This window comes from Pongo abelii, chromosome X, assembly GCF_028885655.2.
Source record: "Pongo abelii isolate AG06213 chromosome X, NHGRI_mPonAbe1-v2.0_pri, whole genome shotgun sequence".
NCBI lineage: Eukaryota > Metazoa > Chordata > Mammalia > Primates > Hominidae > Pongo > Pongo abelii.
Window position 1 is genome coordinate 112,850,731 of NC_072008.2, and position 18,214 is coordinate 112,868,944.

At 38.1% G+C, this 18,214-nt stretch overlaps 1 protein-coding gene and 1 pseudogene across 6 annotated transcripts in view; both read right to left on the reverse strand.

The window, feature by feature from the left end:
- Positions 1 to 4,897: 4,897 nt before the first annotated feature.
- Positions 4,898 to 13,195, reverse strand: LOC129053014 (syncytin-1-like; annotated as a pseudogene).
- Positions 13,196 to 13,283: 88 nt separating this feature from the next.
- Positions 13,284 to 18,214, reverse strand: part of RBM41 (RNA binding motif protein 41) — a 57,370-nt gene continuing 52,439 nt past the window's right edge. For 3 of the 6 annotated variants that reach the window (XM_054544053.1, XM_054544052.2, XM_054544051.2), the window contains one exon: positions 13,284 to 13,623. In XM_054544053.1, the coding sequence (XP_054400028.1) occupies positions 13,523 to 13,623 (101 nt within the window). In that variant the 3' untranslated portion in view covers positions 13,284 to 13,522. Of the gene's footprint in view, positions 13,624 to 15,765; positions 17,622 to 18,214 lie in introns of those variants that run through there. The other 3 variants (XM_054544055.2, XM_054544054.2, XM_063721002.1) reach the window with 1 other exon arrangement.

The following is an 18,214-nucleotide window of genomic DNA, read 5'->3' on the forward strand; positions in this document are numbered from 1 at the left end:
AAAGCGGGCAAAGGACATGAACAGACATTTCTCAAAAGAAGACAAATGACCAATAGGTATATGAAAACATGCTCAACATCACTAATTAGCTTGAAAACTCAAACCAAAACCACAATAAGATATCATTTTACCCCAGCTAGAATGACTATTATTAAAAGGAAAAAAAAAAAACCAAACAGATGCTGGCAAAGGTATGTTGAAAAGGGAACTCTTATACACTGTTGATGGGAATGTAAACTAGTACAGCCATTATGGAAAACAATATGGATATTTCTTTAAAAATTAAAAATAGTACTAATGTATGATCCAGCAATCTCACCCCTAAGTATTCATCCAAAGAAAAGGAAATCAGCATATCAAAAGGATATCCGAACCCCTATTTTTACTGCAGCACTATTCACAATAGCAAAGATGTGAAATCAACCTAAGTGTTGGATAAATGGATAAAGAAAATGTGGTGTGTATATATATACGTATATATATACGTGTATATATATACACACACACACACAATGAAACAGCCACAAAAAAGAATTAAATCCCAACATTTACAGCAACATGGATGAGCCTGGAGGACGCCATGCCAAGTGCAATTGAATAGTTTCTATTGCACTGTCTTTGAGTTCACTACTCTTGCTGTGTTCAGTCTACTAATAAACCCATTCAAGGAATTAAAGTGAAATACACAAACATAAAACTAATAAAGTGTAAAATTCAGTGGCATTTAGTACCTTCAGTGTTGTCCAACCACCACCTCTAGTTCCAAAAAATTTTAATCACCCCTAAAGTAAACCCTATATCCATTAAGTACTCACTCCCTATTCCCTTCTACCCATAGACCCTGGCAACCACCAATCTGCTTTCTGTCTCTATGGATTTATCTATACTGGCTATGTCATAAAAGTGGAATAAAAAATGTGACCTTTTGTGCCTGGCTTCTTTCATTTAGCATGTTTTTGGGGTATAGCCATGCTGCATCACGTATCAGTACATTCAACATCTGGATCACTAGTGGGTCTACTTATACGGACTGTTTTCATTTTGATTATAGGTCACATTTTCCTGCTTCTTCATATGTCTCATAATCTTTTGATATGCTTGTTTTGCAGGAGACAAGTCTATGCAAACCTTTCCCAAAGTCCGAGGAAGCTGAGAGGCTGAAGAAAGAGGCTGACAAATCCAGTTTCTTAGATCCAGTTTCTTAGAAAGAAACATTTAACAGGGATTTATGAACAGAAGCCATGTCTGTCTCAGATGGTGATGAGACAAGATGGTGGATTGCTGTGCCATTACCCCCTAGACCCAGAGTTTATATACAACAGGGGAGGGGGTGGTTCAGAAGGGTTATGTAGGACAGCTGAAGTATGATAACATCAAAGTTGTTTGACCTAAGGACAGGATTTATGGTAAGAACCTGCTCTTACACAAGGAACAATAGACAAACTGGAAATCTTGGAGGCCTTCCTGGAACAGGGGTTAATCGGAAGCCAGCATGGTGGATTAGCTTCCATGACTGAGTTGGTTTAGCCTCCACAGTAATGAAAATTGTGCAAAAGTGATATAGATTCTGATATCAATGATTTTTTTTTCCTCTTAGAGAGGGAAGGCTCTTTTGTCAGGAAAATGAGTGAGGAGTAATCACTTCAAACCAATTAGAAATTGAGCTAGGTTGGCTCAGGGTTGTGGGTTTAGTTCCACTCTGTCCTAACCAAAATTCTTGAAGGCAAAATCTGAAAATAGATTCTTCCCTTTTGGGAGACAATCTTTTCTACACCCAGACTTTGTCTCTTATAAATCATGAGATTGCAAGAGATTTATCTCTGACTTTCCAGCCCATCATCCTCTGAGGCTCCAGTGCCGCTCCAGTACTCAAGAAAAGTCAGTGGGGAGAAACCAAGGTGAGACCTGACTTCAAGTTTGAGGATTCTCCAAATTCTGATCTTTCATGTCAGCTCATAAGGCTGTCAAAAGTTCTACTACTTTTATCTCCTGAGCAGAGTCTCTCTGCCTATGGCAAAAAACAATTATCAGCCCATACCCAGACTTGGCAGATGCCCATGGAAGGAAAGTGGTCATTAATCTCCACTCACATAGAAAGAACTCTCTCTCTCTCTCTCTATATATGTATATATATATACACACACACACACACATACATATATATATATATAGTTGTTACAGTAGGAGGGAGGTATGTTCCTATCTTCTATATCCTGCAGGGTTGCACTCCATTACATCAAGTAGAAATGGGCTTATGAGAATTATATTAATTTTATTAATTCATTCAATTAATATTTATTGTTCACCTTCTATGTGTCAAGTACTGTTCTAAGCACTACAGTTGTTTCAATATTCTTACCTTTAGCAGCCATGTGAATAGTTGGATCATTTAGGGAGGTGTTAACATTGGGAATGGAATCAGTTTTTGAATAGGAAGTGTATCAAGAGTTCTGTTTTGGATGAGATCAGTTTGACGTGCATATTAGACATCTAAGTGGAAGTACCATGTAGGCAGCTAGATATACAAGTAGAATCAGGGGAGTCCCAATCTGAATGAATTTGAGTGTCATCAATTAGTACAGATAGAGAAGTATTCTGTAGTACTGAGCCCTGCGAAAACCCAACATTAAAGATGAGAGAAGACAAATCAGCCAGCAAAGGAAAGAATGAAAGAGCAGCCAGTGAGGGATGAAGGAAACCAAGACTAAGGTGTAACAGTAGCCAGGTGAAGAAAACATTTCAAGGAGGGAGTGATCAACTGTGTTGAATGCTGCTGAGAGGTTAAGTGGCGACAAAAAGATGGCCATTACATCTTTTGGCAACTGGTGGCCTTAAAGAGTTATTTCAGTAAACTGGTAGGGCCAAAAGCCTGACTAAACTGAATTAAGGAGGAAAATTGGAGATAAATAGGTTATACGAGGACAGGTGACTGGATAACCTCAGCCAACCTAGTTCTTCCCACACCTTCCTCTTAGTTGAAGTGTCTGAAAAAATCTGAGCTATGTCCTTGTTTTGCAACATTTGTGCTCAGTGGGACAAGTGGCATCCAGAATATATAAATCCAGAACAAAGCAGTTTCGGGGTCACTCAGCTGTTGTGCAATGTAGCGTACGTGCAGACAAGACTCCAATCACCTTGGGCACTTTCCTGAGCCTTTGAGAGACCGGCTCACCCTGGATCCTAGGCTTCTGTTTATCCTTGCTGCCTATCTTTGAGTAATAAGGCAGCTTTTCTTGACTTGTGCAAGTGTCCTGTCTTACTAAACTCATGCAGGTGGTAGAGATACTGGGGGTCCTTTTGCTCCTCGCAGCTGTTTTCATGTTATTGGAACTGCTGTTGCAACTGGGTCTACTCTAAGCCCCCGCCAGACTTGTGAACCTTTACAGAGGTATAAACAACTCTGGATAAATTTTACTATTAAAGGGAGTATAGAAATGGGATGTCAGCTGGGAGGACATCAAGGGAGGGTTTTTGTAAAAATGATGAGATTGTATGATATATAAAACATGTTAGCATAGCAATGGTAAGTAAATTGTTATGCTTACTATTATTATCTCACTACAAGAATCATTTGAACTTTTCAAATAGTAGTCCATATAATGTTAGGACTTTTAGGATTCATATTCTGATTCTTTATAAGTTTAGGCCAAAAAGGAAAGTTAAATTCTCAGAGAGAAAGTCAAAATCTTGTGAGCATACTTGTGACTGATGACCCTACTCACTATGGACAAGCTTATTCCACCAGAGAACAGAAGACATCCATGGTTGCTCAGGTATTATAGGAGAAATAATTTTTGGCATGCTAGTTTCTCACTATAATTGTTTGAAGAGGGAAAGACTGTAAGAATTAGCTAATGTGTCAAGTATATCTTCTCATTCACGAATTCAACAATTGTTTATTAAGCAACTATATGACACTATTCTAGATGCTTGAAACATGGCAATTAAAAGGGGGTGGGGGGGAGGGGGGAGGGATAGCATTAGGAGATATACCTAATGCTAAATGACGAGTTAATGGGTGCAGCACACCAGCATGGCACATGTATACATATGTAACTAACCTGCACATTGTGCACATGTACCCTAAAACGTAAAGTATAATAATAATTAAAAATATATATATTTTTACTCTCTTGGAGGTCATATCCTTTTTTTTTTTTTTTTTTTTTTTTGAGACAGAGTCTCGCTCTTCACCCGGGCTGGAGTGCAGTGGCGCCATCACGGCTCACTGCAGACTCCACCTCCCGGGTTGAAGCGATTTCCAGCTAATTTTTGTATTTTTAGTATAGACAGGGTTTCACCATGTTGGCCAGGCTGGTCTCGAACTCCTGACCTCAAGTGATCTGTATGCATCGGCCTCCCAAAGTGCTGGGATTACAGATATGAGCCACTGCATCTGGCCTCTTGGAGGTCATATGTTAATAGGGGAACAGATAATCAAGTATGAAAATAATTGGTAAGATAATTTCACATAATGTTGAGTGGTATGAAGGATATACACAGGGTCATGAGATAGAAAGTGACTGAGAGGAGAGTTGGTGAAATTATTTATAAATAAGGTAGCCAAAGAAAGCTTTTCTAAGGGAAGTGACATTTGGCCTGATGAAGGAGGCAGCCATGTGTACATATGGGGTTGTGGGTTGGTGGGTGGGGGACAACTTTCTAGGCAAAGGGAACAAAGATGCTAAGGTAAGGAGAAGCTTGACTTCTTAGAAAAGAATGCCAATATGTCTGCTGTATGTGTAAGGGCAGAGTAGTATGAGAAGAGGTCAGAGAGGTGGTCAATAGCCAGATCTGGTATAGGGCTTTGTAGACTATGATAAGAAGTTTGCTTTTTTTAAAAATGTGGACAATGCACATAACATAAAACATACCATCTAGACTTATTTTATTTTATTATTTTTTGCAGTTGCAAGATTTAATAGAGTGAAAACAGAGCTCCCATACAAAGGGAGGGGACCCAAAGAGGGTAGCCATTGCTGGCTCGAATGCCTGGGTTTATATCCCGATCATTGTCCCTCTTGCTGTGCTCTCAGGCGATAGATGATTGGCTATTTCTTTATCTCCTGTTTTTGCTTAATTAGCATTTTAGTGAGCTCTCTGATTGGTCGGGTGTGAGCTAAGTTGCAAGCCCTGTGTTTAAAGGTCGACGTGGTCACCTTCCCAGCTAGGCTTAGGGATTCTTAGTTGGCCTAGGAAATCCAGCTAGTCCTGTCTCTCAGTACCCCCTCTCAACAGGAAAACCCAAGCGCTGTTGGGAAGGTTGGCTGACGACCGCTCTACCTACTTCCCGCTGAATTGGGGCATGGTAGGGGTTGTGCAGTTGAGATTTCCTCAGGAGGGGTGCCTTCGATGTCATTAACATCGGAGCAAGGGCTAGCAGGCCGGTCCAGGGGTCCGTGGTAGATTTTAGTCATGGACTGCATCTGGGGCTCCATTTGAAGAACCATTTGTAGCTTTACAGCTTCAATTCTGGAAGAGACAAACTTAACAAGGAGGTTAAAGATACAGGGTCCAAAGAGGAGTAACAATATTAGAGCTGCTGGAGGTCCTAAGAAGGGGAGAACCCAGGGCATCCATTGGCTGAGGAGGCCACAGGGTCCAGTGTTTTGAAGCTCCTCTGCTCTATATTGTATTCGATCTCGAATTTCTTTAACTTTCTCAGTGACGATTCTGGATTGATTAACATAATAACAGCATTCTTCTCCTAAAAATAAACAGGTCCTCCCTCTTTCGGCAGTTAGCAAGTCTAAAGCTCTTCAATTTTGAAGGACTACTGCTGCTAGGGAGTTAAGCTGATCTTGCAAGGTGACCAGGGAGTCAGTGACCCGTTCCATGTCACATTTCTTGAGATAGTTTGTAGTAGAACTAAGCAGAGGTTGTGATACCGCCAATGCCAGTACCTAGTCTGCCTAGCACTCCTGCTCTGATAACAAAAGGAAGAATGGGTACTCTTTTGTTGTGGGGCTTAGGTACGACATGATTGTATAAATCTTGTTCAGTGTAGATGGTCATGGGGGCACTAAGAATGAGAGGAAGCACATAGATTCTGAAGAGCCATTCAAACAATGATAGGCTGAGGTACCACAGACAAAAAATATTCCTGAGGGTAGGCAGACTACTCATGTGGGAGGCATTACCCACCTGATGCATTGGGAGTTGGTTGTGTCTATAGTATTGCTAAATTTTACACAGGTGAGGTTTGAGGTATGGGTTATTTCCAGATTGGAAACAAGAGGTCCTACTAAAACGGAAGTGGTGTTTATTTCTGTGCTGAAGTTGTTCCATTGCTCAGGAACAGGGATTGAAATGTATGGCCTGAAGTGCGGGGGAGGCACATCCAACAGTTAGTAGGATTTTGGGCTGAGACCTCATGGAGCTGAGTGAGGGTGGTATTAAATAGGCTCACCAGGTGAGTATGGGTACGGAGGGTTTCATGTAGTTTTGAGAGAACTAGTCCTTTGTAGGGGCTAGGGGTGCTATGTCCCCGGGTCAGTTGGCAGATTGCTTCCTTTACGTGTTTTTCTCTTGCCTGACCTTGAATTCCACCCCCATCAGACATACCGGTATGGGTGAAGTAAGTCCGACAGACAGTGGCTCCAAGTCCTCCAGGACAACTAGGATTAATCATTTTCCTTGTCCAATAATGAGTATTTGCATGCATGCAAAGAGTGGCAGAGTTATAGCAGTTGTGGGGCATATGGGTGTGGGCAGTGAAGGTGGAGTTTCCCTTAGATAAACTCCTATATGATGGGGCATCAATATTTCCAGGAAGCCGCATTCTTCATAGAAACTCTTGGTAAGGGGAGCTACTGGTTGTACAGCAGCATGGAGGGGGTGCAGTGAGAGTGAAAGGGGGTAAGAGAACAGTAAAGAGAAAAATATGATAAGGGAGGGCCATGGGGATTTATGATTTTAGTTACTTTCCTCATGGTTGTCTGATAGCCACAAGTCTCCTTTAGCAGTGAGCATGCCGTTCACATCATGAGATTCCACATAGTAAGATCTCTTCCCTGTATTATTTTAACTGCTTCAGATACTAAGACTCCAACTGCTGCCACTACCCGTAAACAAGGAGGCCAACCCTTTGCCACTACATCAATTTCCTTACTCAGGTATGCCATGGGTTGCAAGCTCATGCTTCGGACCTGTGTAAGGACTCCTAGAGCTATTCCTGTTTTTTTCTGTGACATAAAGAGAAAAGTCTGCCCCATTGGCAAGCTTGACACTGGGGCTTGGGTTAGGGCCTTCTTTAGGGCCTGGAAAGCTGCTTCTGCTTCAGGTGCCCATCTTACTAAATTGTATTGGCTTTCTGAGTTTCCTTAATTAGTGTATATAATGGTCTGGCTATTTCGCCGTACCTGGGAATCTATATTTGGCAGAAACCTGTTATGCCAAAGAGCCAGGCGTGATCCACTGCGCCTGGCCAAGTTTTATTTAAATGACTCATTATTTAATGGACCACATCATAATTCTATGGCTAACTTTTTGAACAACAGCCAATCTGTTTTCCATAGCAGCTGCACTATTTTACATGCCTTCCAGCCATGTATGAGGGTTTGAATTCCTCAAAGTTCTTGTCAACACTTACTTTCCTTCTTAGAAATGTATTCTTATACTCATCCTTGTGGTGTGTAGTGGTATCTCATTGTGGTTTTGATTTGCAATTCCCTAATGACTAGTCAAATCTAAGAACACAAAGATTTATCCCTATGTTTTCATCTAAGAGTTTTATGGTTTTAGCCCTTATATTTAGGTCACCACAACTAACATCATACACAATGGTGAAAGGCTAAAATCTTTTCCCCTATGATCAGGTGGAAGACCACTGAGTATCATGTTAGCTGTGGGCTTTTCATAAATGTTCTTTATCATGTTGAAGAAGTTCCCTTCTATTCCTAGTTTGCTGAGTGTTTTTTATCACGAAAGGGTATTAGATTTTGCCAAATGACTTTTCTGCATTAAATGAGATGATCATGTGTTTTTTTCCTTTCTATCAATGTAACTTATTGCATTGAGTGATTTTCTTATGTGAATGATCCTTGCATTCCTGGGATAAATCACATATGGTCATGATGTATAATGCTTTTAATATGCTGCTCAGTGTGATTTGCCAGTATTTCCTTGAGGACTTTTGTATCTGTATTCGTAAGGGACATTGGCCTGTAGTTTTCATTTCTTGTGTATTTTTCTGGCTTTGATGGCAGTGTAATACTAGCCTCATAGAATGTGTTAGGAAGTCTTTCCTTCCTTTCCATTTCTTGGAAGAGTTTGAGAAAGATTGGTGTTAATTCTTCTTTAAATGCTTCTAGAACTTACCAGTAGAAATTTCTGTTTCTGGGCTTTTCTTTGTTAGGTTTTTGATTACTGATTCAATCTCTTGTTATAAGTCTATTCAGATTTTTTATTTGTGTGTCAATTTTGGTAGTTGTGTGTTTCTAGGAATTTGTCCATTTCATCCGGGTAATCTGATTTATGGTATATAATTATTCATAGTATTCTCTTATAATCCTTTTTATTTTTGTAAGGCTGACAGTAATATTCCCATTTTAATTTCTTAAATAAATTGAATCTTCTTTTTCTTAATCACTATAGGTAATGGTTTGCCAATTTTGGTGATCTTCTCAAATAATCTTTTTTTTTTTTCATTTTAATGGTTATATTGGTTTCCTAGTCCCTATTTCGTTTATCTTAACTATTATTTTTATTTATTTATTTATTTATTTATTTATTTTTTGGGACAAGGTCTCACTCTGTCACCCAGACTGGAGTGCAGTGGTACAATCATGGATCACTGCAGCCTTGACCTCCCAGGCTCAAGTGATTCTCCCACCTCAGCCCCCTAAGTAGCTGGGACTATAGGCATAAGCCACAATGCCCAGCTAATTTTTTAATTTTTTTGTAGAGACGAAGTCTCACTATATTACCCAGGCAGGTCTCAAACTCCTGGGCTCAAGCAATCCTCCCACCTTGGCCTCTCAGAGTACTGGGATTACAGACATGAGCCACTGTGCCCAACCCTTAACTATAATCTTTATTATTTCCTTCCTTCTACTAGTTTTCGGTTTACTTTCATTTTTCTAGCTCCTTAAGGTGTAAAGCTGGGTTATTGATCTGAGATCATTCTTTATTTAAAAAAATTAGATGTTTGCACTTTAAAAATACGCATTTGAGCACCGCTTTTGCTGCATCCCATAATTTTTGGTACGTTGTGTTTTTGTTTTCATTTGTCTCTTTTTGTTATATTAAGCATCTTTCATTTAATTTTAACTCATTTGTGGATTTTCCAGTTTTACTTCTGTTCTTCATTTCTACTTTCATTTCATTGGATTTGGAGAAGACACTTCATATTGTTTCAGTCTTTTACAATTTATTGAGACTTGATTTGTGGCCTAACATACAATCTGTCCTAGAGAATAGTCTTCCATGTGCACTGGAGAATAATGTGAATTCTGTTGTTGTTGGGTGTTCTATAGATTGTCTGTTAGGTTTAAGTGATTTTAAATGTTTAAGTACTCTATTTACTTCAAAAGCACAGGGAACAAAAGCAAACAAATGGGATTATATTAAACTAAAAACCTTCTGCATAGCAAAGGAAACAATCAACAGAGCAAAAAGAACCTACAGAAGGAGAAAATATTTGCAAACTACTCACCCAACAGGGGATTAATATTCAGACTAACAAGGAACTCAACATCTCAACAGCAACAAAACAAACTGTGATTTTAAAATGGGCCAGTGATCTGAACAGACATTTCTCAAAAGAAAACATACAAATTGCCAACAAATACATGAAGAAATACTCAACATCACTAATCATCAGGAAAATGCAAATCAAAACCACACTGAGGCCAGGCGTGGTGGCTCATGCCTGTAATCCCAGCACTTACGGAGGCCGAGGTGGGTGGATCACTTGAGGTCAGGAGTTCAAGACAAACCTGGCCAACATGGTGAAACCCTGTCTCTACTAAAAATACAAAATTTGCCAGGCGTGGTGGCACGCACCTGTAATCCCAGCTACTTGGGAGGCTGAGGCAGGAGAATCACTTGAACCTGGGAGGCGGAGGTTGCAGTGAGCCGAGATTGCGACATTGCACTCCAGCCTGGACAACAAGAGCAAAACTCCGTCTCAAAAAAAAAAAAAAGATGATCTTTGATAGCAACAAGGACACTTTGTCTATTGTAATAATCTAACATTTACTGAGTTCATACTAGGCACTATTCAAAACACCTTACATGTATTAATTCTCACAACCACCCTGTGAGGTAATAGTATTATTGTTCTCATTTCAAAAATGAGAAAATGACGGCATAGTGAGTTTAACTTACTCAGGTTCACACAGGTAGTAAATAGTAGCCAGATTTGGTCACAGAGCTAGTAAATGGTAAAGACAGTGTATGGTAGAGCCATACACTGGGAATATGGCATTAGATCACATGCCCTTAACCATTATGCTATTCCATAAGTGGAGGAAGCTACAGTGTAGGCACAAAGGTAAGTAGGCGGTAGATTTGTATTGAAAGAATAAGGGCCTCGTGTCAGGCTGCTATAACAAAGTACCACAGACTGAGTACCTTATAAACAGAAATTTCTCCCAATTTGGAGGCTGTACATCTGAGATCAGGGTACCCTCATGGTCAGGTTCCAGTGAGGACCCTCTTCCAGGTTGCAGACTACTGAATTCTCCCTGTATCCTCACATGGCAGAGAGACAGCACTCTTGGGTCTCTCTTTTTTTTTTTGTTTCTGATCCCCTTACCTACCAGATGGGATCTAAACTCCCACAGTGCTTTGCATCTTTCTTTACGGTACTCATCACTCTACGTTACAGCTTACAAACAGGTTTCTTATCTCCCCTATTAGCTGAGAGATTCTTGAAGGTAGTGACTCATATATTTATTGTTTAACCTAGTACCCCAATGGCATCTTAGAGAATGTCTTATAAGTGGTAATGATAAATATGTTTTTCTTAAGGGCATTAACCCCATCCTGAGGCCCCGCCCTTCTGACTTAATTATCTCTCAAAGGCCCCAATTCCTCAAACCATCACATTGGGGTTTAGGATTTTAACATATTAATTTTGAGGAGTCACATTCAGTCTATAACAGTGAGGAGGTTCTCAATGAGAACACATGGACACAGGTAGGGGAACAACACACGCTGGGGCCTGTGGGGCGGGGTGAGGAGAAGGGGAGGGAGAGCATCAGGATAAATAGCTAATGCATGTGGGGGTTAATACCTAGGTGATGGGCTGATAAGTGCAGCAAACCACCATGGCACATGTTTACCTATGTAACAAACCTGCACGTCCTGCATATGTAACCTGGAACTTTGAATTAAATTAAATTAAATTAAACAAACAATGAGGAAGTTCTCGTTTGACTGCCAACATGATATTTTATTGCACGGTTGTACCATAATTTTAAACCAATCAGTCCCCTATTGATGAAATTTTGTTTCCAGGTTTTTGCTATTATGATGCAATGAATATTCTTGTGCCTATCTCTTTGAACACATGTACGTATTTCTATATAATAGAGATCAAAATGTGGATTTTCTAGATCTACATACTTAAAATTTTAATAGATAATGCCAAATGCCCTCCCCAAAGGTTATACTTACTTATACTCCCATCCAAAGCGTACAAGAGTGTCTATTTTCCGTACCCTTAGCAACATTTAGTGTTACCAATTTTTATATCTGACATTCTGACAGGTTAAAAAATGACAACTCAACATCTAGTGCCCAGATCTTGGTTTCTAAAAGTCATTTCCCAATAAAAGGAAGTAGGGATCCATGCAGAAATGATTAATTCCAGTGCTAGGGTAGGGAAAAAACAAGATGAGCCTGGAACATCTTGTGGTACCAGAAAACAAGGAAGTGGGCAAAAATTGGGGACATGTCTAAGAACAGAGGGGCCAACCTGAAGGAGCTCCTAATGGCCAAAGGTAGAAGAATTTGAGCAACAAAACAATGACAATATTAGGTTATAAGCCATAGAGTAAAATAAACATCCATGCTGATATAAATACATGAGAAAATAAGCAGGAGATGGGACATCTTCCTTACAGAATTTCAATACAGAGTGAAAAAAAAAAAAAAGAAAATCACTGCTGTTGTCTGAATGTGCCTTCTCAAATTCATATGCTGAAACTTAATCATCAGTGTGATCAATGTGATAGTATTAAGTGGTGGGTCTCTAGGAGATGATTAAGTCATGAGGGTGGAGCCCTCATGATTGGGATCAATGATGTTATAAAAAGGGATTTGCCCTTTTTACCCTTCTGTACCTTCCGCCATAAAAGGGAGCAGCGTTCTTCCCCTCTGGAGGATGTAGCAACAAAGTATCATCTTGGAAGGAGAGAATAGCCTTCACCAGACACTGAACCTGCCAACAGCTTGATCTTGGACTTCTAGTTTCCAGAACTGTGAGAAATAAGTATCTGTTCTTTAAAAATTACCCTGCCTCCATTTTTTTTTATTGTTGTTATAGTAGCACAAACAGACTAAGACAATCCCCACTAGGTAAACACTACCATAATAATTGCTGCTATCAAGAACCATTGATGAATGCTAAAAGTAGTGGGCAAAAGTATGATGGGAAACAGAATATTTGAACAGCCTCAATGCATCTTCCAGAAGATATTAGTAATTGTAAAGAGGAAAACTGTAACTTTACAGTAAAGAAATCCAGAAAACACCCCTTTAAGCAAGTGATCAAGGTTAACATCACCAGTATTAAAAATTATCACCAAATACGTCCTGATATAATGCACTAAAAAGGGCTAAAAATCACTTTTGTGGCATTCTCACCAAAAACACAAAACATGAAAAAACATCAGACAGACCCTCATTAGGGACATTATACAATATAACTGACCAGTACTCTTCAAAATTGTCATGGTCATCAAAGACAGACTGAGAACTGTCACAAATAGGAACAGAATAAGGAGATAACAAAATGCAATGTGGGATCCTGGATTTGATCCTGGATCAGGAAAGGACATTAATGGGACAACTGGCAAAATTAAAATAAGGTCTAATACAGCTAATAGTGTTGTATCAATATTAGTTTCCTGATTTGGTAACTGTACTATAGTTAAGTAAGATGTTAGCATTAGGGGAAGTTGAGGGAGGATATATGACAACTCCCTTATTATTTTTACAACTTTTCTATAAATCTAAAAGGCTTTTTGAAAATAAGAGCCCACTGTCTTAATTTGCGTTACTACTCTAAGCATTTGTCTTAGTTTATTGGTCATTTATATTTTCTTTTCAACAAATTTCCTTTTCCCACTTTTTTATTGGATTTTTTTTGTATACTAAAAAGTTATACACATTGTACACTAAGAAATTAGCTCCTTGTATGGGATAAATAATGGGATAAATATATTTTCCAGCTTGTCTTTTGATTTTTTAAAATGGTGGGCTTATATGTATATGTGTATACGAATTTTTTCCTTTCTTTTTTTTAGAGACAGTGTCTTGCTATGTTGCCCAGTCTGCTCTTGAACTCCTAGCATCAAGTGATCCTCCTGCCTTGGCCTCCGAAAGTGTTGAGATTACTCGCATGAGCCACCGTGCCTGGCCTACGGATGTTTCTAACTGATGATTTCTGCTGACCTGTGGGCAGAAAATAAGGAATGGTAATGAAGTGGCTTTAAGTTTTTAACTGTAATCAAAAGGCCACAGAATAAAAAATTACTTAACAGAAAAGACCGTCTCTCCAAGTTTTTTTCCTCCATAAAAATAACATTTATTTTAAAAAAATTACACACAGTAAAATTCATCCTTTTTAGTGTACAAGCCTATGGGTTTTGACAAATGCATATACTTACGTAACTACAATAAAGACACAGAAAATTTCAATTATTAAGACAAATTCCTCGTGCTACCACTTTGTAGTCAAGGATCATTCCAACCTTAACCCCTGACATCCATTGAAGTTTTTTCTCCATCCCTATTGTTTTTCTTTTTGAGAAAATAATATGAATGGAATCAAACAGTAAGTAGCCTTTTGAGTTTGGCTTCTTTTACTTAGTAAATTGCATTTAAGATTCATCCAAGTGGTTGCATGTGTATTTCATTAGTTTATTGCTGAGTAGGATTCCATTGCATGGATATACTATGGTTTATCTATGCACCAGTTGAAGGATATCCTTCATTTTTATGTTCCTCAATTGCAGTGGTCTGTAGGTATAGTAAAAAGCAGAGGTGAAATTTTCTACCTAACAGGAAGCATTTCCTTCTAAAAAGTCCAGCTTAGAAGTATGCCCCTGGTAACATGTGTCAGAGGCTATATCAGGATAATTTATTCCTTGTCACTTAACTATGTCTGAAATTAGAGTGTTACTCCTAAGTGAGCAGTATATCAAAGGAATAGGAGTTTGTCCTGAGTATAGTCAGATGATATCCCCAGAGTAGGCCTGACAAATATTCTGGAAGCCATGCCATTGGCAGAATATTTTTTTAAAAATTTCTTTTTAGTTAAAAAAATACTGAAAAAAGTAAAAATCACCCCAAAATCACATCACTTTAAAAATTTTACAAAGTGAAAGTCCTCCTTCAGCCTATTCAATCCCACTTCCAAAGGTTTACAACTTTCTATGTCTATTTCCCAGCTTTTTCTTAAATTTATTCAGAAATATCTATATACATACATACTATACATAAATGAATGCTTTTGCATAAAAATGTATTCATACTATACATATTTCTGCATCTTGTTTATTAACTTAATACACAACCTTGGACATGAGTATAGGTCATAATATATTCATAGATACACTTCACTATTTTAATGGCTGCATAGTATTGTACTAAATAGATGTATTTACCCATTTTCCTATTGATGGACATCCCTACTTTTGTGAGTTTTATTGAGATATAATTCATACACCACACAATTCACCCATTTAAAGTGTACAATTCCTGGTTTTTAGTATATTCAGAGTTGTGAAATCACCACCACAACCAATTTTAGAACACTTTCATCAACCTCTAAAGAAACTTCATACACTTCAACTGTTACCCCCAGCCCTTCCCATTCCCCCCAACTCTATGCTAGCCCTAAGCAACCGCTAATCCACTTTCTATTTCTATATATTTGCCAAATCTGGACACTTCATATAAATAGTATCATATAATATGTAGTCTTTTGTGACTGGCTTCTTGCACTGAGCATATTCTGAGTTCTTCCATGTTGTAGTATGTGTCAGAAGTGTTCACCACTCTTCTACTTTTTGAAAGAGTTTGTGAAGAATTTGCATTAATTTTTCATTAAAAGTTTTGTAGAATTCATTTAAGAAGCTATTTCAGCCTGGGCTCTTCTTTGTGGGTATCTTTTCAAAAACTCATTTAACCTATTTACTTGGTATAGGTTTATTCAAGTTTTCTACTTCTGAGTTGGTTTTGGTAGTTTGTGTCTTCCTAGGAATTTGTCCACTTCATTGATAATTTATTGACATAAAATTATTCATAATATGCTTTCATAATCTTTTTTATTTCTACAAGTTCAGTTGAAATGTTCCCTCCTTCATTTCTGATTTTAGTAATTTGATTCTCCTTTTTTCCTGGTCAGTCTAGCAGAAGGTGTGTCAGTTTTATATATTTTTATAGAATCAACTTTTGGTTGCATTGATTTTTCTCTACTTTTTTTTCACTCTATTTCAGTTATTCTCATCTAATCTTTTGTATTTCCTTCTTTCTTCTGGCTCTAGGTTTAGTTTGTTCTTCTTTTTCCAGAGTCTTAAGGTGTAAAGTGAGGTTAGTGCTATGGTCTTTCTTCTTCTTCTTTTTTTTTTTTTGAGACGGAGTCTCGCTCTGTTGCCCAGGCTGGAGTGCAGTGGCGCAATCTTGGCTCACTGCAAGCTCTGCCTCCCAGACTCACGCCATTCTCCTGCCTCAGCCTCCTGAGTAGCTGGGACTACAGGTGCCCACCACCACGCCTGGCTAATTTTTTGTATTTTTAGTAGAGACAGGGTTTCCCCACGTTACCCAGAATGGTCTCGATCTCCTGACCCCATGATCCACCTGCGCCGGCCTCCCAAAGTGCTGGGATTACAGGCATGAGCCACTGTGCCTGGTCTTTTTTCTTCTTAAGTACAGGCACTTATACCTATAAATTTCCCTGTAAACACTGCTTTAGCTGCATCTTGTAAGTTTTGGTTTGTTGTGTCTTCATTATCACTCATCTCAAAGGGTTTTGTAATTTCCCTTACGATTTTTTTCTTTGGCACATTTTTTTTTTTTTTTTTTTTTTTTTTTTTTGGTAATGACAGGGTCTTGATGTGTTGCCCAGGCTGGTCTTGAATTCCTGGTCTCAAGGGATCCAAGGAATCCTCCCACTTCGGCCTGCCAAAGTGCTGAGATTCCAGGAGTGAGCTACTGCACCCAGCCAGTCACTTACAAGTGTGTCTGATTTCCACATATTTGTGAGTTTCCCAACTTTTCATTGTTTTCTAACTTCATCCCATGTGGTCAGAGGACATGCTTTGCATGATTTCAGTCCACTTATATTTATTAAGGCTTGTTTTATGCTTTAACTTATGGCCTACTTTGGAGATGTTTCATATGCACTTGAGAAGAATATGTATTCTGATGTTGGGTGGAAAGTTCTATAGATGTCTTTTAGGTCAATTTGCCTTATAATGTTGTTCAAGTCTTCTATTTCCTGGTTTATCTTCTGTCTAGGTACTCTATTATTGAAAAAGGGGTATTGAATATTCCAACTCTTTTTATGGACTTATCTGTTTCTCCTTTCCTTTTAGTTTTTGCTTCATGTATAGGGCTCTACTGTTAGATGCATATATATTTATAGTTGTTACATCTTCCTGATGTATTGACCCTTTTATCATTGTAACATTTTACTCTTTATCTCCAGTAACATTTTTTTAAGTCTATTTTGTCTGGTATTAGAATAGCCACTCCAGCTTTCTTATGGCTGTTGTCTGTGTGATATATTTGTTTTCCATCCTTTTACCTTTAATCTCTTTCTATCTTCTAATCTAAAGTGTGTCTCAAATAGATGGCATGAAGTTGAATCAGACTTGTTTCTGACATCTCTGCCTTTTATAGTATTGCTTAATCCATGCACATTTATTGTTATTTTGATATAGGAAGATTTATGACTGCCATTTTATTGTTTTTGATATGCCTCAAGCTTTTTGCTTCTCCATACCTTCTTTTGCATTGAGTATTTCATAATGTGATATTTACATTTCTTTAATAATATTTTTGATTTTTAAAAAGTTATTTCCTTAGTGGTTGCTCTAGGGCTTACCATACACATCTTAACAGAATAGGCTTCAGATAAACACTAACTTAATTCCAATGTAACAACCCTATTCCTATATAAACCCATCCTCCGCTTTGTGGTATTATTGTTATATATGTTATTCCTATACATTATAAACCCAACACACATTATTATAATTACTTAATATAATTTTACATCTTTAAAAGAAGCTGAGAGAAGAATAAGTATATGTTTATAGTTTTTTTATATTAAACTTCTTATTTCCTATTTCACGTTCTCTCCATTTGTTCCTGTGGATTTGTGTTACCATCTGGAGTCAGTTCTTTAGTACAAGACAGTTTTGCTTCCACTTAGCTTCTTCAACCTGTTATCAGCAAATATATTATATTTTATATGTTATAGGCCAAACGATGCAACTATATACATATTGTTTTATACAATTGTCTTTTACATTAGTTAAGAGAAAAAAGAAAAATGCATAGATTGTTTCTGATAATTACATAATTATTTTTGCCTGTGCTCTTTTTCTGCATGTGTGTAGATTCAGATTACTGTCTGAAGTCACTTGCTTTCAGCCTGAAGAACTTCCTTTTGTATTTCCAGCAAGTCAGGTCTGCCAGCAACAAATTCTCTTGGTTTTTGATTATGTGAGATGTTTTATTTCACGTTCATTTTTGAAAAATAGTTTTATTGTATATAGGATTATTGGTTGACAGTTATTTTCTTTGACTACTTTGAATGTGTTATTCCACTGCCACTGCCACTGTTTCTGAGGGGAAGTCAACTACTAATTTTATTTGGGTTCCTTGGTAAGTGATGGCTCATTTTTCTCGTATTGCTGTCAAGATTTTCTTTTTGTTTTTGGGTTTTAGCATTTTTCTTATGATGTATCTGTTTGTAATTTCTTTTTCTTCTGGGATGTATAGGTTAATGTCTCTCATCAAATCGGGGCTATTT